This window comes from Caenorhabditis elegans, chromosome II (assembly GCF_000002985.6).
Source record: "Caenorhabditis elegans chromosome II".
NCBI classification, from domain to species: Eukaryota; Metazoa; Nematoda; class Chromadorea; order Rhabditida; family Rhabditidae; genus Caenorhabditis; species Caenorhabditis elegans.
The window spans coordinates 13,095,694-13,122,429 of NC_003280.10; the positions used below are offsets into that span (position 1 = coordinate 13,095,694).

General features: G+C 37.4%; 4 protein-coding genes across 8 annotated transcripts; 2 read left to right on the forward strand and 2 right to left on the reverse strand.

Annotated features, from left to right (window-relative positions):
* Positions 1 to 315: 315 nt before the first annotated feature.
* Positions 316 to 2,582, reverse strand: col-86 (the record flags this gene model as incomplete). Of its 2 annotated transcripts, NM_001267445.3 has the most annotated exons (3): positions 316 to 424; positions 482 to 1,197; positions 2,436 to 2,582. In NM_001267445.3, 3 exons carry the CDS (start codon positions 2,580 to 2,582, stop codon positions 316 to 318), a joined length of 972 nt encoding a protein of 323 aa, NP_001254374.1. The 2 variants fall into 2 exon arrangements, with proteins under 2 accessions (NP_001254374.1, NP_001254375.1); NM_001267446.1 differs by lacking the exon at positions 2,436 to 2,582 and having other exon boundaries at positions 482 to 909.
* Positions 2,546 to 21,117, reverse strand: rict-1 (the record flags this gene model as incomplete). Of its 3 annotated transcripts, none has more annotated exons than NM_001267447.2 (16): positions 2,546 to 2,955; positions 4,043 to 4,145; positions 4,217 to 4,541; positions 5,774 to 6,209; positions 7,017 to 7,219; positions 8,053 to 9,103; positions 14,494 to 14,630; positions 15,529 to 15,717; positions 15,777 to 16,284; positions 17,257 to 17,674; positions 18,178 to 18,464; positions 19,018 to 19,302; positions 19,364 to 19,453; positions 20,428 to 20,694; positions 20,753 to 20,957; positions 21,015 to 21,117. In NM_001267447.2, 16 exons carry the CDS (start codon positions 21,106 to 21,108, stop codon positions 2,817 to 2,819), a joined length of 4,737 nt encoding a protein of 1,578 aa, NP_001254376.1. The 3 variants fall into 3 exon arrangements, with proteins under 3 accessions (NP_001254376.1, NP_001254377.1, NP_001254378.1); NM_001267448.2 differs by having other exon boundaries at positions 2,557 to 2,955; positions 18,178 to 18,470; positions 21,015 to 21,113; NM_001267449.3 differs by lacking the exons at positions 15,529 to 15,717; positions 15,777 to 16,284; positions 17,257 to 17,674; ... (4 more) ...; positions 20,753 to 20,957; positions 21,015 to 21,117 and having other exon boundaries at positions 2,817 to 2,955; positions 14,494 to 14,543.
* dbd-8 (DB domain-containing protein) lies at positions 12,326 to 14,476 on the forward strand. 2 transcript variants are annotated; one of them, NM_001026956.6, is made up of 5 exons: positions 12,326 to 12,512; positions 12,563 to 12,685; positions 12,730 to 13,812; positions 13,860 to 13,994; positions 14,046 to 14,476. In NM_001026956.6, exons 1-5 carry the CDS (start codon positions 12,330 to 12,332, stop codon positions 14,298 to 14,300), a joined length of 1,779 nt encoding a protein of 592 aa, NP_001022127.1. In that variant the 5' UTR covers positions 12,326 to 12,329; the 3' UTR covers positions 14,301 to 14,476. The 2 variants fall into 2 exon arrangements, with proteins under 2 accessions (NP_001022127.1, NP_001022128.1); NM_001026957.7 differs by having other exon boundaries at positions 12,736 to 13,812.
* A 672-nt stretch (positions 21,118 to 21,789) lies between the features above and the next one.
* On the forward strand, positions 21,790 to 26,323 carry gfm-1 (Elongation factor G, mitochondrial). The gene is made up of 6 exons (NM_064386.7): positions 21,790 to 21,847; positions 21,903 to 21,996; positions 22,055 to 22,773; positions 23,884 to 24,336; positions 25,181 to 25,458; positions 25,517 to 26,323. The coding sequence occupies exons 1-6, from the start codon at positions 21,800 to 21,802 to the stop codon at positions 26,175 to 26,177; spliced, it is 2,253 nt and encodes a 750-aa protein (NP_496787.1). The 5' UTR covers positions 21,790 to 21,799; the 3' UTR covers positions 26,178 to 26,323.
* The last annotated feature ends 413 nt before the right edge of the window (positions 26,324 to 26,736 follow it).

A 26,736-nucleotide genomic window follows, 5' to 3' on the forward strand; every position in this document is an offset into this window, starting at 1 on the left:
CTATGTCTTTCCAGATGGTCAAGGCGGACTAACGATGTTTTCTCCAGGAACTCCTGGTATGCCTTCGTCTCCGGGTGCTCCATTTGGAACTGGAGACCTACACCTTCTGGTGGTCCCGGTGAACCTGCTCCCGAGCATGATTCTCCCAAGCTTTCAGGCTTCAAATTTTTTCAAATTACCGCTGAACCTTTCATAGGTTTCCTAGGGGAATCTGACTGTGAGCAGCCTGTTCTGGAAAGTGCACTAGTATTCCTTGTATAAAACTTTTTTACAAAATGATAATTTCACAGTGAAAAAATAGAATTAAAAGATCCTTCATACAACTGAAAATTTTTTCTGCAACTTTCGCATAAACTTTTTCATCTTTCGCATCTTATCCTTATTTCTCTTCGGTTTTGAAACTGGAATTGGTTCGTCATGGTATCTGAAATTTTTTTAGATTTTCAAATCAGAAAACTCCCTTTTATCCCAGAACTCTTACCTGTTCATACCCAAATTATGTGTACGTTGTGGACAATGACAGTATTGCCCATCGATTCCAGGAATACCATCAGATCCTGTTGGTCCAGATTGGCCAAGACCTCCCATAGATCCTGGTTTCCCAGGTTGTCCCATTTGACCAGGAGGGCCTGGAGGTCCATTACTATTTCCCAAATCATTTCCAGGTGGTCCAGGAAGTCCGACAGATCCCATTGATCCTGCCGGTCCAGGCGGGCAAATGACGTTTGCTCCAGGAACTCCAGGTATGCCTTCGTCTCCAGGTGCTCCGGGAGTTCCATTCGGACCTGGGGGACCTACACCTCCTGGTGGTCCCGGTGAACCTGCTCCCAAGCTTGATTCTCCCAAGCTGCCAGGATTTCCAGTAGCACCAGGAACTCCTGGAGGTCCATCTGGTCCAGGAGATCCCATTGGTCCCGCGGGGCAAGTGATACACCCACTTGAAGAGTGTGATTCAGAAATTCCTGCAGTTCCAGGCTGTCCTGGATTTCCAGGAACCCCTGAATCCCCAGGGTGACCTTCAGATCCAGGTGGTCCAGGTGGTCCTGGAGGACATCCAGTTGATTGCTGAGCACATTGACATGTTCCAGCTTCTACTCGGGCACCTCCAAAAACTGGTGCAGTTTGATATTGGCGCTTAACGCGGAGCCCACTGGTTTTTCCGCGGAGCATCACATTCCACGAGTCGGAGGAGTAATACTGAAATTATGGCAATTAATGGAAGAACGGCAGTGTGTCGATTTACGCAGCATGTGAACTCCCCGAGGAGAAGTGGGAATTTTTTGGCGCAGAGGGTTTTAAAGTTTTCGGCTAAAAGAAAGGGTTTGTAACATTTAAATGGCCAAATTATTTTTATTTGAATTGTTCTAACTTAGGTAACAAACGATATGATTACGGTATAAAATGGCAAGTTCTCGTTTCCAGTAAAGAAACCAAATGTTTTTGCCGACGAAATCGGCAAATGGGCAAATTGCCGGTTTGCCGTATATTTTGAATTTTGGCAAATTGCCGATTCATAGGATGCGTACAATTTTGTCGATTGAAATCAAAACTCTGAAATTTTCAAAAAAAAAAAATTTCAATTCCGGCAATTTACCGATTTGCCGGAAATTTTCAATTCCGGCAGTTTGCCGATTTGCCAGAATGGAAATATTCGGAAAATCGGCAAATTGCCGTAAATTTTCAATTCCGGCAAACTGCCGAAAGTTTCAATTCCGGCAACTTGCCGATTTGTCGAAAGTTTCAATTCCGGCAATTCGCTGATTTGCCGGAAATTTTCAATTCCGGCAGTTTGCCGATTTGCCAGAATGGAAATATTCGGAAAATCGGCAAATTGCCGTAAATTTTCAATTCCGGCAAACTGCCGAAAGTTTCAATTCCGGCAACTTGCCGATTTGTCAGAAATGCTCAATTCCGCCAATTTGCAGATTTACCGGAAATTTGCCAGAAATTTCAATTCCGGCAAATTGTCAATTTGTCGAAAGTTTCAATTCCGGCAATTCGCTGATTTGCCGGAAATTTTCAATTCCGGCAATTCGCTGATTTGCCGGAAATTTTCAATTCCGGCAATTCGCTGATTTGCCGGAAATTTTCAATTCCGGCAGTTTGCCGATTTGCCAGAATTGAAATATTCGGAAAATCGGCAAATTCCCGTAAATTTTCAATTCCGGCAAACTGCCGAAAGTTTCAATTCCGGCAACTTGCCGATTTGTCAGAAATGTTCAATTCCGCCAATTTGCAGATTTACCGGAAATTTGCCAGAAATTTCAATTCCGGCAAATTGTCAATTTGTCGAAAGTTTCAATTCCGGCAATTTGCCGACTTGCCAGAAATTTTCAATTCCGGCAATATGCCAAGTTGCCCCATAAAAACTGTGAAAACGTTTTCCTCGGGGAGTACAAAACCACCGTAAATCGACACTAAAACTCTAGAATCACCTGAAACTCATTCAAATTGTCTAGAATTTCACTCTGAAATTCTGAAATATCCGAGAGAATGTAAGCACAGCCAAATATGGCAGTAATGACGGAGATAGAAGAAGCAAAAATGATGGAATTTAGTAAATATTTGACTTTATTATCCATAATAACTGGCTGGAATGTAAATATAAAACAAGAGTTTGGGTTACTACATACACGAAAATATTCAAAAGGCTGACTTAGTTTTTATAGCACAATTTAGATGATGAGAGAGAAAAATACTTAAATACCTACTTCCACTCAAGTGGCCGTACTTTCTTTTTCTCTTACAATTAATTGGTGTCATGGAACAACAGGGGGGATAAATACACACGAAAATACTTATAAATGGAATGGTAATTATAATTGAAGAGCGTCGTAAAAGATTTGCTGCAGGAATGCTCTCGAGTGTGGTTTGAATCGATATTCGTCTAGCAGCTCGAGAACATCAGCATACATGCATGGCCATTCGAATAGCCATGGGTGGTGTTGGCGGAGTCTGAAAATGCAGAATGTTTGAAGAAGGACTGACGGTTCCAAAATGTGCTAGCATGCTCAAATAAACGAATTTTGTAATGAAACTGCTCAAAAAATTTTTAAAAAATAAAATAAAAATTTTTATTCATGATTTGGCAAATAGAGCTTATACACTTGATACTAATCACTGATAAAAAAAATCATAAATTTATGTTTTTACAGTACTGAAATTCCGTCATAATTGCTCTCGTAAATCGACACGATAGTCACAAAACTGGAAAATTTGAATTTCGATTATCATATACATAATTGTTTCTTTGAATGTGATAAAAGTTTTAAATCAAAATCGAAATCATCAAAATTCAAAATTTCCAATAATTGACTTTTTTGGAATTATCATCCTTTATTGCATATTTTGGTAGTTTATCTCATTTAATTTCGTTTTTAAAGTACATTCAAAGCCGATAGGTAACCAAAAGGCTTTAAATGTACATTAATCAACGAAATTCTATGAGATGAACTACTAAAATATGCAATAAACAAAGATAATTCCAAAAAAGTCAACTTCGGACCGATGTGACACAGAAAAGTGGGCAAAATTCGAGATTTTAGCTAGAATCAGTGCACATTTTGGATCATTTTAAGGGATTTTTGAACAATTTCAAAGATTTCAAAGCATTTTCTACCATTTTGGATTTTTTTCGGGTTCGTGAAGGAAGTTTTAAGCAATTTTAGAGCTTTTTAGGAATTTTTTGAAAAAAAATTGAGCACACCTGAAGCTTATTAGGGAATTTTGAGCATTTTTGGGAAATTTTTGAGCTTTTCATAGATTTTGAGAGACTGTTAAAGCAATTTTTAAGCTTTTTAGGGGATTTTTGAAGATTTTCTTAATTTTTAAAAGCATTTTTGAGAACTTTTAAAGCAATTTCCGAACAATAGAAAAATGGCAAAAATTCGAGATTTTAGCTAGAAAAAGCGTATTTTTTCGAATTTTTGAAATTTTAAACCGTCACAAAAAAAATTTTGAACAATTTTTGAGCAGTTTCCTTACGAAACTGGTGCACATTTTGGGTCAATACGTTCAAAATCGTCCAGTTCCTAAAACTTACCCAATCAATCTCTTCGCAGGATATTCCTTGATCTCTAGCATATCCACGTGCCCGAGAACCTCTTTTCGGAGCATCGGAGCATCTGGGTGAGGGTATATTCTGACTGAAATATTTATCATTTTTCACTGAAATTTCTGTCATTCTGCACAATATTGTGTATATATATATATATACCTGAATCCTCATTACTACTACAATGAAAGCATCGATACGCAGAGTGTGGCTGAATATGAATCCCACTCCTAGCGTGTCCGGTTCGGGCTCCACGATCCTCGACGCCTGCCGAGTCGTCGTTCTCGTGGAATGAAAAGATCGGATCCGATTTCGGTTTGGCTGGAAAAATGTTTCCGCACATAATTTCGATTTCCGTCGGTAATGCGACTGTCTGAATTGGGACCACATTGATAGTCTTCTTCACTGTGTTATCCTCTTTTTTGAGCTCATTGTAGAGCCATGGATCGCGAAGGACTTGACGACGGTAGTCAGCGAAATGACGTTCCTGGAAAAGATTTAAAAAAATTTGAATTAAATTTAGAAGGATTTGGCCCTTCAAACCGGATTTTTGAAAATGATCAGAAACAGGGGCGGGTGGGAAACGAGTTTTTCCGGCAAATCGGCAATTTGCCGGAACTGAAAATTTCCGGGAAATGGGAAAAATGGCGGAATTGAACATTTCCGTGAAATAGCCGGGTTTGAAATTTCCGGCAAATCGGCAAATTGCCGGAATTGAAAATTTCCGGCAAACTGGCAAATTGCCGGATTTAGAAATTTCCGGCAAATCAGAAAATTTGCCGGAATTGAAAATTTCTGGCAAAGCGACAAATTGCAGGAATTGAAAATTTCCGGCAAATCGGCAATTTGCCGAAAATCAAAATAACCGGCAAATTAGCAAATTGCCGGAGTTGAAAATTTCCGGCAAACTGACAAATTGCCGGAATTAAAAACTTCCGGCAAACGGCAAATTGGCAATTTGCCGGAACTGAAAATTTCCGGCAAAGCGACAAATTGCAGGAATTGAAAATTTCCGGCAAATCGGCAATTTGCCGAAAATCAAAATAACCGGCAAATTAGCAAATTGCCGGAATTGAAAATTTCCGGCAAACTGACAAATTGCCGGAATTGAAAATTTCTAGAGAACCGGCAATTTGCCGAAAATCAAAATAACCGGCAAATCGGAAATTTGCCGGAATTGAAATTTCAGGGAAATCGGCAAGTTGCCGGAATTGAAAAATTCCGGCAAATCGTCGGAATCGAAAATTTCCGGAAAATGGGCAAATTGCCAGAATTTTTCGGCAAATTGTGGTTTTGCACATTGTTTTTCGAAAATTTCAGAATTTGTCAAAAACTAAAATTTCCGGCAAATCGGTAATTTGCCAAACTTGTCGACAAAAAAAAATTTGCCGAACCCACCCCAAATTCAGAGAAAACAAAAAAAAATTGGCTAAAACTTGAAAAATCGGGTTGGATTTTTCATTGTTTCGCGATTTGTTTTTCTTTTGTAGTTTGTCTGAATTTCAGACTATTTTGACACATGGTGCAAGAGTGTCCCATTTCGGCTTGATCTACGCGTAGATCTACAAAAAAATGCGGGAGAAGAGACGCAGAGTGCTCTCAACTGATTTCGTATGGTTAAGAACGTGCTGACGTCACTTTTTTTTAAATCAAAAAATTCCCGCACTTTTTGTAGATCAAACCGTAATTGGACAGCCTGGCACCACCCACGTGTCTAACCTCTTCTCTTGTCATAAAAACATATCGAACAGGATCTCCAACATGACGTGTAATTTGAAGACAAGCTCGCACTCGGAACGCCGTCAAATGGTACTTTTCACGTAGTCGACACGAGAAATGAAGTTCCATAATCCCATCAGCCAGCACGCCCTCGGCTTCCAGCTGCTCCGTCGTTATTTTCAGACCATCCCGTATACACCGGGCCACCGTTGATGATCTCGTCTTTGGCGCCTCTTCCTCGTCGAACAGCGAGTTCGTTGTGTTGGCTCGCCGGCGATCAGTGCTTATTCGAGACGTGGCCGCCGATTTGCAGACATTCTCTTCCATGTTGAGATGGTTCGGTGGGGATATGGTGACAGCCGTCGTGTCGTCTTGAATATGATACCCTGAACTTGAATTGGTGACAGTCCGCTTGTGATAAGGAATGCTCGAGCTGCTGGAAATAAAATCAGAATCATTTAAAGTGGAGTTTAAAAATTAAAAATAGAAAAAAAAAACTCTATTTGAATGTACTCCAAAAGATTTTTTCCGGCAAATTGCCGATTTGCATAATTTGCCGGAAAAATGGCCATTTGTCGAAAATGTTCGCCAAATTGTGGTTTTGCGCTTTTTTTTGTTGGAAATTTGAATTTCACAAAATTGGTAATTTGCAGACTTTAAAATTTCCGGCAAATCGGCAAATTGCCGGAATTGAAAACTCACAAATTGATATCCGGCAAACGGCAAATTGGCAATTTGCCGGAACTGAAAATTTCCAGCAAATGGGCAAATTTGTCCGAATTTAAAATTTCCGGCAAATCGCTAATTGTCGAAATAGAACTTACCGGCCAATTGGCAATTTGCCGAAAAGTGAAATTTCCGGCAAATCAGCAAATTGCCTGAATTGAAATTTCCGGAAAATCGGAAAATTGTCGGAATTTAAAATTTCCGGCAAATCGGCAAACCGGCAAAAACCGGCTGTTCGCCGATTTGCCGAATTCGTTGGCGAAAAAATTTGCCGGCCACCTCTTCCACAAACTCCGCCCACTCCACCTGATTGGTTCAAAAATGGGCGGAGCCAATCGCTGATTGGTCGCAGTTCACATTTTGGAGGGAATTCAAACAGAAAGTGGCCAAAATTTAAAAATCTTGTTTTTTTTTTAAAGTTGAACATTTCGCGATTTTTTCGTTTTTTTGTGTGATATTTCCAAATTTCAGACAATTTTTGAATGTTATTTTTTTGCTCCGCCTTCAAGAAACCTACTCAGAAGTTCCACTCGTCTTATACAAATACTTTTCACTATTCCATAATCGTTGATTGAAGAACGAATCGATTCGAGATTCTCGTTTTGCGATCACTTCGTGAATGTCTCCAGTGGATTGACTTCTCGATCGTCCTTTACTATGGCCTCGTCGAACTAGAGCACTTTCAGATTTTGCACGACTTTGCTTGACATTGTTTTGACTCTGAAAATTAATATTTAGGTTTTTTGTATGTTTCCATATTTTTTAATGGGTTATTTATGTGATGTAGAAAAATGCAAAAAAGTAAAAAATAGTCGAAAAAAAATTCAAAAAATGCCGAAAATTACAAAAAAATTCGAAATTTTTTGGCATTTTTCCAATTTTTTTGTATTTTTCGAAATTTTTAGCATTTTTTGAAATTTTTGTATTTTTTGAAAAATAAAAAAAAAAGTCAGAAATGCAAAAAATTTCGAACAATGCAAAAAATGCATAAAATGCATGCGTTTTTAAATATTTTTTACACACATGAAAAGGGTATAAATAGAAAAATAAATTTTCGAATTTTTCGAAATTTTTTGCATTTCTCGAAAAATTTTGCATTTTTCGACACATGCAGAAAAATGTCGAAAAATGCAAAGAATGACGAAAAATGCAAAAAAAATTTCCGAAAATGCAGAAAAATGTCGAAAAATTCATGCGTATTTTTCGAAATTTTTTGAGTTTTTCCAATATTTTTTGCATTTTTTTGAAATTTTTTTTTGCATTTTCCGACATTTTTTTTTGCATTTTCCGACATTGTTTGCATTTTTCAAAAAAAAATTTTTTTTAAATTCATTTTCCCCCTATTCGTGTAAAAAATGTAAAAAAAATCCCGCATGCATTTTTTTGCATTTTTCGAAATTTTTCTACATGTGTCAAAAATGTTTAAAAAAAATGTCACAAAATGCAAAAACTTTCGAAAAATGCATGCGTTTTTTTTTAAAACAATTTTCTACACAAATGAATAGTGGGAAAATGTATAAAAATACATTTTCATACATTTTGCCCTAACTCACATCAACCATCGAAGAATTCCGATGACTCTGAATAGTAATCTTCCTTGCCGGTCTCCACGACGAGCATGTACTTCCAGGTGTTGCACCACCCGGTGTTCCAGGCTCATCATCAGCCACCACCTTCGATTTAGCAAGATCCATCGCATATCGGAACCTATTGGATTCCCATCCGAAAGATCCCAAACGTTTTGCACCTTCGATGCACTGCGAAAATGTGCAAAGAGCCCAGAACGCGATTCCTCGAACTGTCAAAACCGGGTGCTCCTCAGCAATCTTTATCACAACTGGCACAGCATCAGCGGGAAGGATCTCAAATCCACCATCTGTGCTTCCGATACTTGATACTGCCAGCAGGCTCGCCTTGATTTCCTCGAAACATTTCCCGGTTTTGCAAATCGACAGCAGATCTTCAGCGACGTTCTCGTCAATCAAAATGTGTCTGCCCGTCTCGTGGCTCCCCAGAGCTGCAAACAAATGCAATGGCGCCTGAACTCCCAGAGAAGTATCAGGAATATCCGAGCTTGATCTTGAGAAGCTTCCATCAATACTTCGCTTCACATGGAACATCATTTCCTTCATCTCCTCGTCAATGATATTCAGATACTTTTTATTAAAATCACTCATCCAGAATCGAACAACATCCCGAACCTCATCCTCATCCGACGCACACTCCGATTCCATCGCGAACACATGAGCTCTGAGCAAGTCCCCAGCTTCTCCGAAAAGCGACCAATCGATTTTCCTCAAATTCCGAGACGGATGTTCCGGAAGCCAACGGTTCAAAATTCGAATCGTGTGACGAACAACCTTCGAGGATTCATCTGCAAGCTGTCTCAACATGTACTGAATTCCCCAATCCGAGAACGTCGGAAGATCGAATGACGCCAGTACAGCCAAATATCGAGTCGTCCATTTCCGTGAAGCTTCGGATGTAGAAGTGAGGGCTTTTCCAATGATAACTCGAACCATACCCTCATTGGTATAGTCTAGCGAAGAAATTATGACTTTCGTGTATTCGAGTTGTGATGTTGAACTCAATATGTCGACGTACCTGGAAAATTTGTTAATTTATTTTGATAAAAACTGTTATTTTAAAGCTACGTTCTTCAAGCTTCATCTATTCGAATTCATAATTTATATTACGGGAACACTAAATTCGGAGAATGCGTATTGCAATACATATTTGACGTAGTAATTCTTTAAATGTCTACTGTAGCGCGATTATGTCGATTTACGGGCTAGATTTTCGAAATGAATTTCTTTTAAAAAATCGAGCCCCCGTAAATCGACACAAGCGCGCTACAGTAGTCATTTAAAGAATTACTGTAGTTTTCGCTACGAGACATTTTGCTCGTCAAATATGTTGTGCAATACGCATTCTCAGAAGTTCGTGTTCTCGTAATTGTCCACAAAAATTTACAAAACGTTATCGAAAATTACTGTAGCGATTAACTAGTGCAATCTACAGTAACCTTTGCACGTATGACGTGAGCACTATATTCTAAGAATGCGTATTGCACAAAATATTTGACGCGCAAAATATTTCGAAGTGAGAACTACAGTATCTCTTTAAATGACAACAGTAGTGCGATTGTGTCTATTTACGAAATCTCGATTTTGGAAATGAATTCCTCTTAAAAATTGAGTTCGACACAAGCAACTACAGTAGTCATTTAAAAAATTACTGTAGTTCATTTTTCGAAATTATTTGCATTTTCGGACATTTTTTTTTTTGCATTTTTCGAAATTTTTCGCATTTTTCCTTTTTTTTGCATTTTTCGACATTTTTGCATTTTTCCATTTTTTTGCATTTTTCGACATTTTTTTTTGCATTTTTCGAAATGTTTTGCATTTTTCGAAAATTACAGTATCTCTTTAAATGGCTACTGTAAATGACTATTGTGTCGATTTACGGGGACTCGAATTTCGAAGCTAATTTCTGTTCGAATACTGACAGCGGTATTCAATTTTCTAATTTTTTTATATAACATTTCCATTTAATATTTTATCGATTAAAAATCGAGATCCCGTAAATCGACACAAGCGCTACAGTAGTCCTTTAAAGAATAGTTTTCGCTACGAGACATTTTGCTCGTCAAATATGTTGCGCAATACGCATTCTCAGAATTTTGTGTTCCCATAATAAGCTCAAGCTGAACATTATCTACAGTTACCTAAACAACAACTACACCCTTTTTGGCAACTTCACCCCCCCCCCCCCCAGTTTTTGCAGAAGGAATTTTAAAAAATTCAATTAATTCTACAAATTCCACATTTCTCCAGAAACGTAGTAGAAACGTTATGCAAATATACATCCTTTTTCTTCACTGCTTCTCACCACAGGGATCCTCGGTTTCCGATCGAATAAACAGACGACACAGAGTGCTATGTGCATTGAGACGCGTGACAAGGCGGTGAATGACCCATTTAGCTTTCAGTTCGTTCACTGGTTTGTGAAACTGTTCATTTAATTCTTTCTTCCGAATCGCCTTACCCGTGGCCAATCAAAGCAGCGTGTCGAAATCTCGAAATCCAATCTTATAATAATTGGCCTTATCGTTTTTAGTTTCGCCTTCTTATACGCTAATAATTTCTCCAAGGCAGGTTTTTGTGTGTTGCCTTCACGCTTTCCCCGCCGACTATCCCGATTCACGGAGAGATCTCTAATTTCTGGAATTATGCAACAATAACATATGCGATGAATTGGCGGCAACGACGACGACGACGACGAAAAAAGAAGAAGCAGAAACGAAAAGGCAAAGAAGGAGGCGTGTTTCAATCCAAAAAGACACACACACACACACGGCTAAATGACATATAACATTGCGCAAAAAGCCGAGTCATACCATAGTTTTCTTCCCGATCCCCTCTTGCCATTTATTGCAGGAACATCTAGTTACCTACATTTTTCCTTCATTTTTTAGTAGAAATTACAAAGTTAGCATCTTTAGATATCTATAATTTCTCAATTTCTTTCTCATCTCATCTTACCAGGAAAGATTGTTAGAAACACTAGAGAATGTCTGGATTTGGAGCTTCTATCATGTCTAACGATACATTCGAAGTACCGAAAATCAGAATTTTCCTGAAATGTTTTGAAATGAAAAATCTCAATTTTGGCAGGCCTCAACAAAACTATTTCGAAAAACCAACAAGCTACAGTAACCCTGACAGCTAAGACCTCCAATTTAACTTCACCAAGATTCACCTTCTTAATAAATCCTCTAGATTCCAAGATATTCCGTGTTTGTGTATACACATCTTCAAGTATATCGTTATATTCCATACATACCACACAAAAATGATCAATCAGGGAGGCATCAGAATCAATCTGGATGACTCGGAACGAGTTTCTGGCTATTCTCTCTCTCGCTCGGTCATCTCCTATTCTCCTTTTTTTGGCGATTGATTCTATTTTGTCTTCGATTCCCTTGATTCCCTTCGGCGGGGGCTTCTCGTAGTCCTCAACAGGTTATCAATGCCATTCGAATATATCCTATTACAATCTCTTTTCCCCCCTTTCCGGATTCGGTAATTTTTTGAACTTCCGTTTGACGTGCAGAATGTGATAAGAAAATATACATATGTAATTTTGTAGATACTAGAACAGTATTGTAATTTCTAGTTGTGCTGTTACTACTAAATAGCACTTCCATGTAGAATGTTCTTTCTTATTCAAAAGTAACTGACTAATTCCCAAATAAATCCTTCCTGCCGTTCTCCAATATGTCGCAATACTAGCCTTCGATCATCCGTCTAAATCTCCTCTCGGATAATTAAAAAGTGTTTCGTCACCGTTTCGCCTTGTAGCTGTCCGTAGCTGGTGGTCAGTCGGGCGCGCACCTCAAGAAGAGAAGAAGCAAGAAAAAGAAGGGAGAGAGAGAGAGAATAAGCTTGCCCATAAGAAGCCGGTTATTCGACGCGATCGGCGTCATCGCGAACGAGGCGAGGCATCTCTATGTATGTGAGGAGGGGAGAGGCTAGTCGCCGACCTCAAGATGGTGAAGCAAACATAGACGACCGCTTCATCTTTATCCAATCCACAATGTTCGCTGTTTGTTCAACATTCCGCAGCCGCTTCTTCTCCGGACCCGCGCGCTCCGTTCCCAAAGCCATTTATCCGGGAATCGAGTAGATGTGTCGGGAGAGACACCGCAATGTAGATTTCCTCCGTTTCAATCGCCTTCAAATAACTTTCACCTCCTTCTGAATTCTTTTCACTTTATTTTCCCTTCGACCCTTTTGACCGAATCAACTTTTTGAAACGTTTCAGACCGATGGCAATGTCGGTTTCGACGATACGTGCCATTTGTATTTTGCTGCTTCTATCAACGTATACATTGGCAGATCTTCCGTCATGTGCTCGTGCCAAATGTGTTCATTGTGCAGTTGACTTCATCGATAGAATGTGTCCAACAGCTTGTGCTGGATGCAAGACACAGCAGCACCAATCTATTCAGGTAGGGATTTTGGGTTACATTTTGCTTGAATTCGAATTCTGACATTTCAGGAAGTAAATGTACAGAGACCACCTCAGCCACCACCAGCGTTCAATAATCAGCCACAGTTCGCACAATCAGTGAATACTCGCCAGATCTCAAACGAGGGAGGGCCACAGGTTCAGAGACCACAGGTGGGATTTTGAATTGAAAAAAAAATTTATTAAAAAGTATTTAGGTTCAGCACCAGCAACAATTCCAGCAACAGGTTCAGGCTCAACATCAACAACAACAGCCACAATTCAACATCCCACTGCAGCCACATGCTCAGCCAGTTCAATTCGCTGCTCCAAACTATCAAGGAAACCAGATCCCGTACCCACAAGCACAGGCTCCAGCTCAAATTCAAACCGCCACTCTTGCTCCACTAGTCGAGGCACCAAAGGTCGCATCTTTCGATCCAAACTTGAGCCGTCAACCAGCCGATTTGGCACAGCCACTTCCAGAATACCAAACCGGGCAAGTACAGTACCCACAACAAGCCGCTCAAATTCCATTCGGCCAACAGCCACAGCAAGGATATGGGCAACAAGTTGATAATATTTTCAACCAACCGAATCCATTCCAACTCCCGACTCCACAACAAGGACAAGGACTATTCGGAGCTCCAGGAGCCGCTGGAGCCGCTGGAGCACAATCACAATCGCAGGCTGCAGCTTTCAATCCATTCCAACAATTCTTGCAGCCAAATGCAGCACTCGATCCATTCAACCTTTTCAACTTGAACGCTAATCCATTGACTGTTAACCAGCAAGGCATCAGCACTCTTCAGACCCAGCAGCAGCAATACGGACAGGTACAGCATCAGGGAAATTACAACAGTCAAAATTATAACCAACAACAACCGCAGCAACCACAAATCCCGCAACTTCCACAACAACAGCAGCAGTACAATCAGCAATACAATCAGCAGTTCAACCCACCATATCAGCAGTTCCAACAACCACAACAGCAGCAGTACAACCAACAGCAGCAGCAGCAGACACCACAACAAAACCAATACAATCAACAGCAACAATACGGACAGCAGCCACAGCAGCCCCAACAACCACACCAACAGCAGTACCAGAATCAGAACAACTATCTGCCACAGCCGCAGCAACCACAACTCCCAGTTGCTCCACAACAACAGGTACAGCAGCAACGTCCACAGCAGCCACTACCACAGCCAGCCGCTGCAGCTTCAGTTGACTCTAGACCAGTCAACTTTGAGAAGTATATCGATGCAGGAAAGGGAACTCCACTTGCTCCACCACCACAGGTAAAATATTTCCGCAATTGTGATCAGCTTAATATTTGTTCATTCAGGCCCAATGTCCACGCCAACCAGGATGGCAGCCATGCATCACTAAGGACACCGCCAATGATCGATTCCGCAACTGCTGTTCTCGTCTCGGAGAGGGATGTGCTCCACTTTGTAACTACGATGCTACCCTTGCTACTGTATGTCTCTATAATGATTTTTTTGCTATCTAGAACTGTTTTCCATTTCAGATGCAACTCGCTGTTCTCACTGGACGCTGTCCATTGGCTAAGGTCGGAGACGTGATGATCTGCGCTTCGGGCTACCAAGACGCATCCCAGTGTTGCGAGGCTTACGGAGTCTTCGAGCCAGGATACGAGCACTGCCGTCCATACTGTAACCCATCGGCCGGTCTTCCAGAAGGCGGACTTCTTACCGAGAAGTACAAGTGTCTCGTCAAACTGTCACACATTCAACAATGCTTCTTCGTCTCGCAGAAGCCATAAGGTGTCAACGGGTGATCCATATGTATTGCAATTTAAACCACATCAATAATAATAATTTTTCTCTCTTCTCACTCATTCCCTCATCTACAACTTTCCTGAATTCGTGCAATAGATTTCAAAAATTCAATTCTAAAATGTGGCACAGTGTGCCATCACAATAAATGATTTTAAATATTAAGAGAAAGAAGCTTACATGTGCAAAACTCCAGCATTCGTCAAAATCGATAATCCTTTACTCGTCATTGTGAACGTTCCGATTATGGCGAAATGAAGCATCGAGTTGGTGTAGGAAAGGTTGCGAGCAGCAAAGTAGGCATTCGGATTGGATCTCTGAAATATATTACACATTTTATAAATATATTTTAATAAATGTCTTCTATATTTTTGCAATCCTACGGCACGATGTCGATGGACAATTTTTAAAATTGGATATGTTTCAAGTAAAAATCGATGAATTAATTGTTGCAAAACAACAAATTAATAAAAAATAACATAAAAAATAAGAAATATTTTGTTACGTTTGAATGTTAGATACAAAAATAATCCGCAAAAATAGTCTCAAACCAGCGATTTCAGCTTTAAAAAACTGTAAAATCCCGCTTGTCCGTGTGTAGTACAAAACGCTTTGTAAATCGACATGTAAAAATCCTGATTTTGTACTACACGTGGAAAGCCGAAAACTTATTTTCTTCTCGCATGATTCTACATGATTCTGGCAGAAATTCATGTTTTTAGTTCTTTTTTGCTGATTCATTTTGCATTTCAATTTTAAAATGACCGATTTTGAGCTTATTCATGATGTTTCAGGTAAAATTCGATGTATTCATCGTTTCTCTCGTTTCCTGTAGAATTCAACTACATACGAATCACGTGGAGTCAGACGGTCCCTTTTTGCTTTGATCTACGAAAAATGCGGGAGGTGAGACGTAGACATCTCAACTGATTTCGCATGGTTAACAGTGTGCTTACGTCATAAATTTTCTGGGAAAAAATTCCCGCATTTTTTGTAGATCAAACCACAATGAGACTTTCTGACACCCCGTGACGAATACGTATATTTTTACTGGAAACGTTGAAAATAAGAAATATATTGGTTATTTTGAATGTTAAATACAAAAAGAGTTTGCAAAAATGATCAAAAACTGTGAAATATTCTGCCTTAGAAAACATAAAAAAATAAAAAATATAATCATTTGTTGGTTCATACTTTTCAGATAATCAACTGTACCTTTTCCAAAAGAGCTTTAAAGCTTTCAACATATTTCAGAAAGATTGGCTGATAGGCATCACTGATATGGGCTTCTTTCTGGAACACTCGGAGCAGAAGCTTGATTAGGCTTTTCGTCACAATCACTTGTTGCCGATCTATGCATCTTTTGTGCTTCTCCTGTTCGGATGGTGAGATGTATTGGAACATCTGTAACAAAACAATGTACTTTTTTTTTTCTTTTTTCTTCAAATTTCTGAAACTATTACATTTGAAATATGAACTTGAATAGTGTTCGATGTGAATTCTTTGAGAAGCTTCTCGTAGCCATCCTTCTCGATATTCTCAACATAATACTCCACATAGTTCCAGTCAAATGCTCCGGTTGAATCGACGAAAAACTTCTTCGCATTCTCCTCCTCATCGTCAAGCGTGTCTCTGATGTTCGGAGCTGCGTAATCATAATCGTCAGCATCATCCATCAACATCAACGCATTCTTATCGTATCTTCCACGGAGCACAGTCTCGCTGAACTCACCTGGAGACTCTTCTTCGTAGACATCAGGCGAGGTGTTTCTCTTAAAAAATGAGCCCCCCGATCGAAATGAAGAATCACTTTTTGATTTTTTCATTGTAGATGCTAGTGGTATGGGTTCGGACATATGCGGTGAGAAGAGCATTAGATCCGATTCTTTGAGAACGGTGGATGAGGTGGACGCGGATCGGATCCACGATTGATTTAATTTGTCGAAGCGATTTAGGACAAGCTCGGCGTTCCTGAAAAAAAAAATTGGTTTTATTTTTAAAGGTGGTGTTGTTTTATCGCTTTATTATGGGACTATTCACCTAATCTAGGAAAATGCAAAAAGTATTTTTTTTAATTTTTGCCCCTATTCAAAAATGTGAAAAAAAAACGCATGCATTTTTCGAATTTTTTTTGTATTTTTCGCCATTTTTTGCATTTTTCGAAATTTTTTGACATTTTTAGAAAAAATGCCAAAAAAATGTCGAAAAATGCATGCGTTTTTTAAACATTTTTCTACACAAATGAATAGAGGGAAAATGTATAAAAATACATTTTTGCATTTTTCGTCATCTATTGAATAACCCCATTAGACTCAAAATTATCTGAAAACACCGAGTTTCATATTGAAACTTCTCAAAAAAAAAAAGTTATGACGGCTCAAAAAATGACCAAAAATTAGTTAAAATTTGGAATTTGAGCGACTGGAAACTAACTTTTTTTTTGAAATCACCGTCTAATTTTTGGTATAAAAGTTAATTATCTTGGGTTTTCAACTCGATTTAGGTATTTTTTTCGTCCACGGACTTTAATCTACATAAATCGAGTTGAAAACCAAAGATAATCAACTTATATACCCAAAATTAGACGGTGATTTCAAAAAAAAAGTTAGTTTCCAGCCGCTCAAATTCCAAAATTTTAATTAATATTGGGTCATTTTTGAGCCGGTCGCTATAACATTTTTTAAAGAAAATTTTCATTAAGAAATTCGATATTTTCAGACAATTTCGAGTCTAATGAGGTTATTCATGTGATGATGAAACATGCAAAAATGTATTTTTATACATTTTCCCCTTATTCATGTGTGTAGAAAAATGTTTCAAAAACGCATGCATTTTTCTACATTTTTTTTTGAGACGTTTTCAAGAAATTTCATCATGAAATTGGGTGTTTTCAGACAATTTTAAGTCTAATAAAGCACAAAAAAGTGTATTTTAAATACTAACGTAGCATGTAGGAAAGTGTATTGCTCTGTAGTATTAATATCAAAAGTTCCATTTATAGCCGCCACCGCATGACTTTGGCTCAGCGATTCACAGGCCGATTGCACCAGAGTTGGCATCGAAAGAACCGGAGCTCGATACCCCATAGGTACATGAGATGGAGCTTGTCTCAACATATCAGCCATCAAAAGTGTTGCCTTGAGTCCACTTGATGAGTCGGGCATCGCAAGGATCAGCCTGGCCAGCGAGAGTGGAAGCTGAGCATTGATCAAAACGAATTGGGAAAGAACTCGGAACGCTGCAAGAAGATCGATTGTTGGCTTCCGTCGTTCCGTATCATTTTTCAAGCGAGCATCATTTTGAGCAATTACAAAGTCGTTTTTCAGGTTGCTCTTGAATTTGTCCGGTAGGTGCATTGTTTCTGAAAATAATTTCATTTCCGTTTTTCAAGAAGCCTATGAATACTTGAATACATTTTTTTTTTCGCCAAAATCACGAAAAATTGATTTTTTTGTTTTTAAACGCTTTTTTTGAACAATTTAACGATTTTGAGCATATTTACAAGATAGTTGAGTGTCATTTTTCAAAAAAAAATTGTTTAAAAAATTTTAAAACGGTGTTTTTAGATAACGACAGGTTATTTAGCAGAAAATATACTTTCTGAATTTTCTGAAAAATTTTTTTTAAAGTTTTCTGCATTTTCTGAATTAAAAAATAAAAAATTTCTGAAATTTTTGAATTTAAAAATTTAATGATTTTTTTCTAGCTTTTTTTTGAATACTTTTCAGTAATTTCTGAAAAATTTTTTGAAAACTTTTCTGAATAAAAAAAAATTTCTGAACTTTTTCCAAAACGTTTTCTGCATTTTCTGAAAAAAATTTCGAAAATTCTTCAGGTCATTTCGAGTTTATCCTCCTTACTCACTATAAAATGAGAGAGCTTCTTCCCAAGACTCAAATGTCTTATTGGCATATGGAACATCCACAAATTCACAGCAAAGATCCACAATCGTATCACGAATCCTCACAAGATTATCATTGGCCACCGTACCTAGGCCTAGGTAGTCTAGGAGCCGGAACGGTGAAGATGGACGAATATTTGAGTTGGGGCCAACTGCAGCACATGCGAAGAGCCCCGGCCATGATCGAATGATTCGGAGGAAGGAACACTTGAAATTCTCCAAAAAGTCGTTCATGTGGAAGGCTTCGTTTCTTAAACTTTGAAACTGGTTAGAAAACTATTACGGGGTTAGTCGTGTGATGTAGAAAAATGTCAAAAAAAATTTCGAAAAATGTCGAAAAATGCAAAAACTAACTTTTTAAAAATGTATAAAAAATTTCTAAATTTTCAATGATTTTTTTTTCAAAAAATAAAAAGGGCCGCGAGAAAAATTCAAAAAATTTAAATTTTTAATTTTTTTAAAGATTTTTTTGAATTTTTCTGAAATTTTTAGATTTTTTGCACAAAAATGTCAAAAATGACGTCAGTTTTTTGCGCGGCGGGAATTCAAATTTAATTCGGTCTTTTAATTTTTTGAAAAAATCATTTTAAAAATTTAGAATATTTTTTTAACCATTTTTTTAAATTTATTCTGAAATTTTTAGATTTTTTCGAATTTATTCTGAGATTTTTAGATTTTTCCGCATTTTTTGCATTTTTTGACATTTTTCGAAATTTTTCGACATTTATTTTGAATTTTTTGCATTTTTTCGCATTTTTCTACATCACATGATTAACCCCATATATAGGAATGCTAGAGCTTACGCATTATCATTCGTAAGCATACTTCCTCTTTTCTGGAACAATCCGAATTCCACCAGAGGTGCGAAGATCTGCTCCATCACCAAATCCAAATGCGCTTTGATCCGAATCGTCGGAGAATCAAGCCACGAGATCAGAACATGTGATGCAAGGAGCACAATTCGTCGGCTCATACAAGAAACTCCAGTTAATGCTTTTACAAGCCAATCTGTTCCGGCCATTTCTAGGACTAATAGCGGTTCGGTTAAGCTGAACTCCAGGAAAAGGCCGACGCACGGGAGGGTTAATCTAAAAATTGGAAAATTTATTAATTTTTTTCAACGGGAAATCGAATCCAATCCAGGCTTACTTGTCTTTTCCCGTAGTCTGTTGACCTTCAAATGCTGACAATGCGATGGAGATGATGGGTTGCATGATGGACTTGGGGAATGCATATTTTCTGAAAAAAAAAGAATGCGTATTGCACAGAATATTTGACGCGCAAAATATCTCGTAGCGAAAAACTACAGTAATTCTTGAAATGACTACTGTAGCGTCTGTGTCGATTTACGGGCGATTTTCTCCCGTAAATCGACACAAGCGTTACAGTAGTCATTTCAAGAATTACTGTAGTTTTCGCTAAGAGATATTTTGCGCGTCAAAAGATTTAGGTACATTTCGATGTGCCAACCGAAAAAGAAAACCGATTATTTTTAAATATTCAGTGCAAAATTGAAAAAAAAAATTTTTAACTTTAGATTTTCCCAAAATCTACAGCTTTTTCTAGAATTTTTCAGATTTTTACAGAAAATTTTGTATCATTTTTTTTCAGATTTTCAAGTTTTTTTTTGGAATTTTTCTGGAATTTTTCAAGTTTTTCAAGCTTTTTTAAAATTCATTTTGAAATTTTCAGAGTTTTTTGAATTTATTCTGAAATTTTTCAGGTTTTTCAAGAGTTTTTTAAAAAGATTATTTTGAATTTATTCCGAAATTTTTAGATTTTTTTTGAATTTATTCTAAAATTTTTAGAGTTTATTTTTAACACTTATTCTGAAATTTTTAGAGTTGTTTAAATTTATACTGAAATTTTTAAATTTTTTTAACATTTATTCTAAAATTTTTAAACTTTTAAAAAATTACTTCTGGAGATTTTCAGATTTTTTAAAGTTTTCCACCGAAAATTCTGAGTTTTTACAAAAAAAAATCACAAACACCATTATAAAATCAGATTTTAACGTACAAATGTTCTGCAACTTTTCAGATTTATTCTGCAACGACCAGATTTGATAAAAAATTTATTTAAAATATCTCTTTGGTGATTTCAAAAAATTTAGTTTCCCGCCGCTTGTCAAGCCGGCTAAATTCCAAATTTTACCAAATTTTGTGAATTTTCGATCATTTTTTTCCAGAAAATTGAAGTTAAATTTAGCATACTTTCCGTTTTTCTGCGCCGCCGAGGAGTCTATCAGCTTCTTGAGATTGGATTTCTCGTAGATTTTAAGCATCCAAATAATTAACTTGAAAGCTTCCAATCGTTCCGTTTGATTTTCCATTTGTAAATCAATTGCGCGAACGATAAAAATATCCACGTGAGTTGTAAGGATTACAACTAGATTCCGCTCGTTTATCGTACATTTTCGAACCATATGGAAGCACATTGCACGGATACACGGGTGATCGTCGGGTAGGAATTTTAACACTCTGAAAAATGGGGAATTTTTATTATATGTTAAATCTCAGATTAGTTTTCACAACTTACAACTGACAAATATCCTCAAAAAACTCGTTATCCGTCAGCGATTCCACTGTGGTTTCCAAAATCGTCCTGGAAATTCCATTCAAAAATTCACATTTCTCTTCGTAAGTTGCTTTTGTGTACGAATCGGCGCCTCGGATCAGTTTCTGCACATCTTCACGGGCTCGGAATCTTTCTCGTCGTTTTTCACTGGTTTCGCTTACTTTTTCTGGAAAATTTTAATATTAAAATGCTCATCATAATTCAAGCTGAAAAAAAAACTAACTAGCTCGAGTTTTGACTCTGATGCTCTCCCGGATTTCCTGTATCCTCTGTGTATTGTTTTCGCCTCTGTGATACACTTTTCGACGAGTGTCCATCGCCTGAAAATTGAAATTTTTCATGAAAATAGCGGGGGAAACGAGACAGGACACGGGGAAAAAGTACTGCAATTGATAAGAATAGTGGAATTAGAGAGAGCAGAAAAGTGGTTAAATATGCTCTTTCGCTCGGCCACCGGGTTACTGTAGCTAGCTGCGTAGGAAATAATAGAAATAATATATTTCCGTCGAAAAGAGTATTTAAAAGATTATTTCTTTCAGTTAAAACCCGTTATTTCAACATTATTTAATGATGCAATACCACATTGCTGGTTACAAAGCGTTTTTCAAATTTCCAATAAACAAAAACATGAAATTCTTGGAAAACTCTGCATTTCTCAAGCAACTCGAAATAAATCAATATTAAAACTTGATGATTCTGTTCTTTTCTTTACTAAAAATTGAAAAAACGAACGGAAAACAACGAGAGAGTTCTTTAAAAAATATATAAGAAATATCTGAAAGTCGAGTGAGAAAAACATGTTTTTTTGGAAGAGCGACTGCCCCGAAATGCTAGGCCACGCGTCGCGTACTCCTCTCGGATAACGATTTTATGGCATCATTTTTTGTTAATTAATAAAATTAAACGTTTTAAATGCACTTTTCCAATATTATTTTTATTTTAAAAATTTAAAAATTATTTAAGTGAAAATCTTTGAAAATTTAACATCTAAACTTCAGGTAATACACAATGAGTCCTCTCGGGAGGTTCTCTGCAGTGGCGCAAAGCCGTCGGCAGGTAATTTATTTATTTTTAAATTATTTTAATAGTTTTTTTTAAATGAATTTTTCAGCTAAACAACGTCCTCCGACGATTCGCATCCAACGAAGCGCCGTCGTCCGTCGTCGTACCAGGAGTCCGGCCAATTGAACGAATCAGAAATATTGGTTTGGCGTTTAATCCTAATTTTTGATCAAAATCTTGATTTAAAACACAAATTTCCAGGTATTTCTGCTCATATTGATTCGGGAAAGACGACTGTCACAGAAAGAATCTTGTATTATGCCGGAAGAATCGACTCGATGCACGAAGTTCGCGGAAAAGACGACGTCGGAGCCACAATGGATTTTATGGATCTCGAACGACAGCGGGGGATCACTATTCAGTCGGCGGCTACCTATGTGGATTGGCACGGAACTAATATTAATATTATTGATACACCAGGCCACGTGGATTTCACAGTTGAAGTCGAGCGGGCTCTTCGTGTTCTCGATGGAGCCGTACTTGTTCTGTGCGGAGTTGGAGGTGTCCAGTCGCAAACGTTCACTGTTAATCGTCAACTGGCTCGCTACAATGTTCCGTTCATCTGTTTCGTGAATAAAATGGATCGGAATGGAGCGACTCCTCTGAAAGCTCTAGATGGCCTCCGGAATAAATTGAACCATAACGCGGCGCTCATTCATTTACCAATTGGGAAAGACTCAAATTTCAATGGAATCGTCGATTTGGTAGAAGGACACGCGTTGTATTATGAGGGTGAAGGTGGACTTATTGTGAGAAAGGACGAGATTCCAAAGGATTTGAGGGTGGAAGCAGAAGATAGACGTCAGGAGCTCATTGAGCATATTGCCAATGTTGATGAGACTCTTGGAGAAATGTTCTTGAACGATCAGACGCCAAATGTTCAACAGATTCATGAAGCTATTAGAAGAACTGTTGTCAAGGTTGAATAATTATTAAAGCGCGCTTGCTATCAGATTATTCAGATTTACTCGTGGTGCTAATATGTCCCATTACGGTTTGATCTACAAAAAATGCGGGAATAAAAATGCACAAAACCAAAGAAAAAACATTTTTTATCCACTAAAAATTTCAAAAATCACCAGCTTTTTTCTAGAATTTTTCAAATTTTCTCTGGAAATTTTCTATCGTTTTTTTTTAATTTTCAGAATTGTTAAGATTTTTTTTGTATTTATTCTGATATTGTTAGATTTTTTTTTTTGAAAAAAATCTAAAAATTTCAGAATAAATTCTGAAAAATATAAAAAAATTCAAAAAAATCTTTTAAAAAATTCAGAAAAGTTCAAAAAAATCTAAAAATTCCATTTTTTTTTCCTGGAATTTTTCAGATTTTTAAAAATTTATTCTGAAATTTTTAGATTTTTTAAAAATTTTCTCTGGAAATTTTCTATCGTTTTTTTTTAATTTTCAGAATTGTTAAGATTTTTTTTGAATTTATTCTGAAATTGTTAGATTATTTTTTGACAAAAAATCTAAAAATTTCAGAATAAATTCAGAAAAAATATTAAAAAAATTCAGAAAAATTAAAAAAAATCTTTTAAAAAATTCAGAAAAATTCTAAAAAAAATCTAAAAATTCCATTTTTTTCCCTGGAATTTTTCAGATTTTTTTCGAATTTTTTCTGTAATATGGTTTGACTTTGAAGAAATCAACGAGATTTTTCTTATTTTCTAAATATTTTTCTATTAAAAATCGGTTTTTAACAATTTTTGACCCTAATGTTAAGTCAAAAATGTATTAAAACCGATTTTTTATAGCGAAATATTTAGAAAATAGGAAAAATCCCGTTGATTTCTTCCAGTGGACGAAAACGCTTAATTTTAGTCATTTTAAATTCGATTTTCACTGTTTAACAATAGGTTTTGTTCGCAAAATGCAGAAACAAAAAACAATTTTGAAGCTAAAAATTTGATAATTCTGCCATTTTCAGTGGAAAGACAAAACTCCGCGGATGCAGAATAGCGAAGCGTAGCAAGAGCGTGCATAACAATAAACTTGAACAAAAAATTAATAAAATCAATATTTTGTTCCAGCGTGCATTCGTCCCAGTCCTCTCCGGATCCGCTTTAAAGAACAAAGGAGTTCAAACAATGATCAATTCCGTCGTCAAATACCTTCCAGATCCATCTGAAGTCGTTAACAGAGCCACTGTAAAAACGGAAACCACCGGAGATGAAAAAGGAATCATTCTCTCGCCAAAACGAAACAATGATAAGCCATTCGTCGGGCTTGCCTTCAAGCTGGAAGCAGGAAAGTACGGCCAACTCACCTATTTCCGAGTCTACCAGGGACAATTAAGCAAAGGAGACACTGTTTATGCATCGAGAGACGGTAGAAAAGTACGTGTGCAGAGATTGGTTCGGATGCATGCTGCTGATATGGAAGAGATCACTACTGCTTATGCTGGAGATATTTGTGCGACTTTTGGACTTGACTGCCATTCTGGAGAGACTTTTTCGACGGATCAGAATCTTGCTCCGCATTGTGTAGGTTTTGATGCTTCACTGCAACTTTTTTCGAACGAGGGACGAGGCAAAAAGGTTTCTTGGCCATGGCCGAGTCCCCGACAAATTTCAGCGGCCATTTATCTTGCTTTGTTTTCTGCGTGTTTTATTTCGTTTTTCACCGATTTTTTCCGTTTTTTCTTATCAAAACTAATAAATAAATATTTTTTGCAGATGCTAAAACAATTTCCAAGTGAAAAAATTGTGAATTCAGTCGGCAAGTAGCGGTAAAAGTGGTCAATGTAATATGATGGATTACGGGAATAAAAAACCCAAACTTTTTCCCAAACGTGATACATATGCTGTTTAGATGCTAAAAGTACCTGATTTTCATAACGAGACCGCTGAAAAAGTTTTGAGATTTTCAAAATTCAACTTTTTTTGTGAAAAAGTCGAGATTTTGGCACAAAATGTTGAATTTTGAAAATCTCAAAACTTTTTTAGCTGTCTCGTTATGAAAATCAGGTAGCTTCAGCATTTAAGCAGCATATGTATCATGTTTCAGAAAAAGTTTGGGTTTTGTATAGCCGTAATCCATCATATTACATTGCCCACTTTCACTGCTACTTGCCGACTGAATTCACAATTTTTTCACTTGGAAATTGTTTTAGCATCTGCAAAAAATATTTATTTATTAGTTTTGATATGAAAAAACGGAAAAAATCGGTGAAAAACGAAAGAAAACACGCAGAAAACAAAGCAAAATAAATGGCCGCTGAAATTTGTCGGGGACTCGGCCATGGCCTAGAAACCTTTTTGCCTCGTCCCTCGTTCGAAAAAAGTTGCAGTGCATGCTTTTTGCCTTAATAATATTAAAAATTTCCAGGAATCAATGCACATCCCGGAGCCAGTTATCTCGATGGCCATCAAACCAGTAAACCGAAAAGATGCCGACAATTTTATTAAGGCGCTGACGCGATTCACAAAGGAAGATCCAACATTCCGACGAGAATATAATCAAGAAGCGAAGGAAACGATTGTTTCTGGAATGGGAGAGCTTCATTTGGAAATTTATGCTCAGCGTATGAAGAGTGAATATAATTGTCCTGTGGAGCTGGGAAAACCTACAGTTGCATACAGAGAGTGCTTGGGTAGCCCTTATAAGTGAGTGAAAAAAAACATTTAAAAAAAATATATATATAAATGAAATTTCAAATTGCAGATTCCACTTCCGTCACAAAAAACAAACCGGAGGACAGGGACAATTCGGAGAAATCGAAGGAGTCATTGATCCACTACCATCTGATCGCAATACTGTCGTTGAATTCTCCGACGAGACATTCGGAAACAATATCCCGAAGAATCTGTTCCCGGCTCTCAAGAAGGGTCTCGACGCGATTGTCGCCGAGGGTCCACTTATCAAGTCTAGAATCGCTGGAATTCATGTTCGGATCCAAGATGGTTCAACTCATGCTGTAGACTCCACGGAAATCGCTATGATCAATACAATGCAAAACATGATGCGTGAATCATTCGAAAAAGCGAATTGGCTGCTCCTCGAGCCAATTATGAAAGTAGAAGCTACAGTTCCAACGGAATTCCAGGGAAATGTAGTGACATCACTCACCCAGAGAAATGCACTGATCACCACCACCGATTCGACGGAAGGATACGCGACTGTGATCTGTGAAGCTCCACTGTCGGACATGTTCGGATACACTTCAGAGCTACGATCGTTAACGGAAGGAAAAGGAGAATTCAGTATGGAATATTCAAGATATGCACCTACAACACTGGAAGCTCAAGATCGAGTACAAGCAGAGTGGAGGCAGTTGCATGGAATTGCTGATCCGAATGAGAAGGGAAAGAAGAAGAAGAAGTAGATCTGTTAATTTAGGGTTTTTTCATGTTCTGTAGATTAGTTTTTTTTTACTCTTGTTTTGTTGTTTTCATTCATTTGTTAAGATTTTTAGATCATTCATTAAATTTTTGCGAGCTTTTGTATTTTAATATGAAAAATTCAAAATTCAGAAACACTACAAACAATTGTGATGGATCAGACCTATTGGGCCGTTCCGCAGATCGACAAATTGCCAATTTGCCGGATTTAAAGATTCTTTATTTGAACTATTTGAAATTATTATTAATTAATCGATTTGAAGTTTGAAGTGGTAGGATTATTTCATCGTCAGATATCCTTCGTACCAGCAGTACTGGGCCAAGATCCGAAATTGATCACCTGAAAGTTATTCATATAAGTTTCTATTAACTAGACGTCTAAAAATGAGAATTATCGCCAGAAATGGGTCTCGCCACGAAACGAGTGACTGTAACTCGTTTCGATTTATGGGTCGCTATTGAATCATTTTTTCGAAAAAGCAATTTTCCATTTAATTTATAAGAAAACTGATGGAATAGCGGCGCAAAAATCGACACCAGTAA

What these genes read in the sequence shown, in the direction of transcription:
- gfm-1 (NM_064386.7), top strand. Translation starts at nt 21,800, where the DNA reads ATGAGTCCTCTCGGGAGGTTCTCTGCAGTGGCGCAAAGCCGTCGGCAG. An exon ending in TTAGAAGAACTGTTGTCAAG is followed by an intron (nt 22,774 to 23,883) that starts GTTGAATAATTA and finishes ATTTTGTTCCAG; the next exon opens with CGTGCATTCGTCCCAGTCCT. An exon ending in AGAATCTTGCTCCGCATTGT is followed by an intron (nt 24,337 to 25,180) that starts GTAGGTTTTGAT and finishes AAAAATTTCCAG; the next exon opens with GAATCAATGCACATCCCGGA.
- dbd-8 (NM_001026956.6), top strand. Translation starts at nt 12,330, where the DNA reads ATGGCAATGTCGGTTTCGACGATACGTGCCATTTGTATTTTGCTGCTT. An exon ending in CACAGGTTCAGAGACCACAG is followed by an intron (nt 12,686 to 12,729) that starts GTGGGATTTTGA and finishes AAAAGTATTTAG; the next exon opens with GTTCAGCACCAGCAACAATT. An exon ending in ACGATGCTACCCTTGCTACT is followed by an intron (nt 13,995 to 14,045) that starts GTATGTCTCTAT and finishes TTTCCATTTCAG; the next exon opens with ATGCAACTCGCTGTTCTCAC.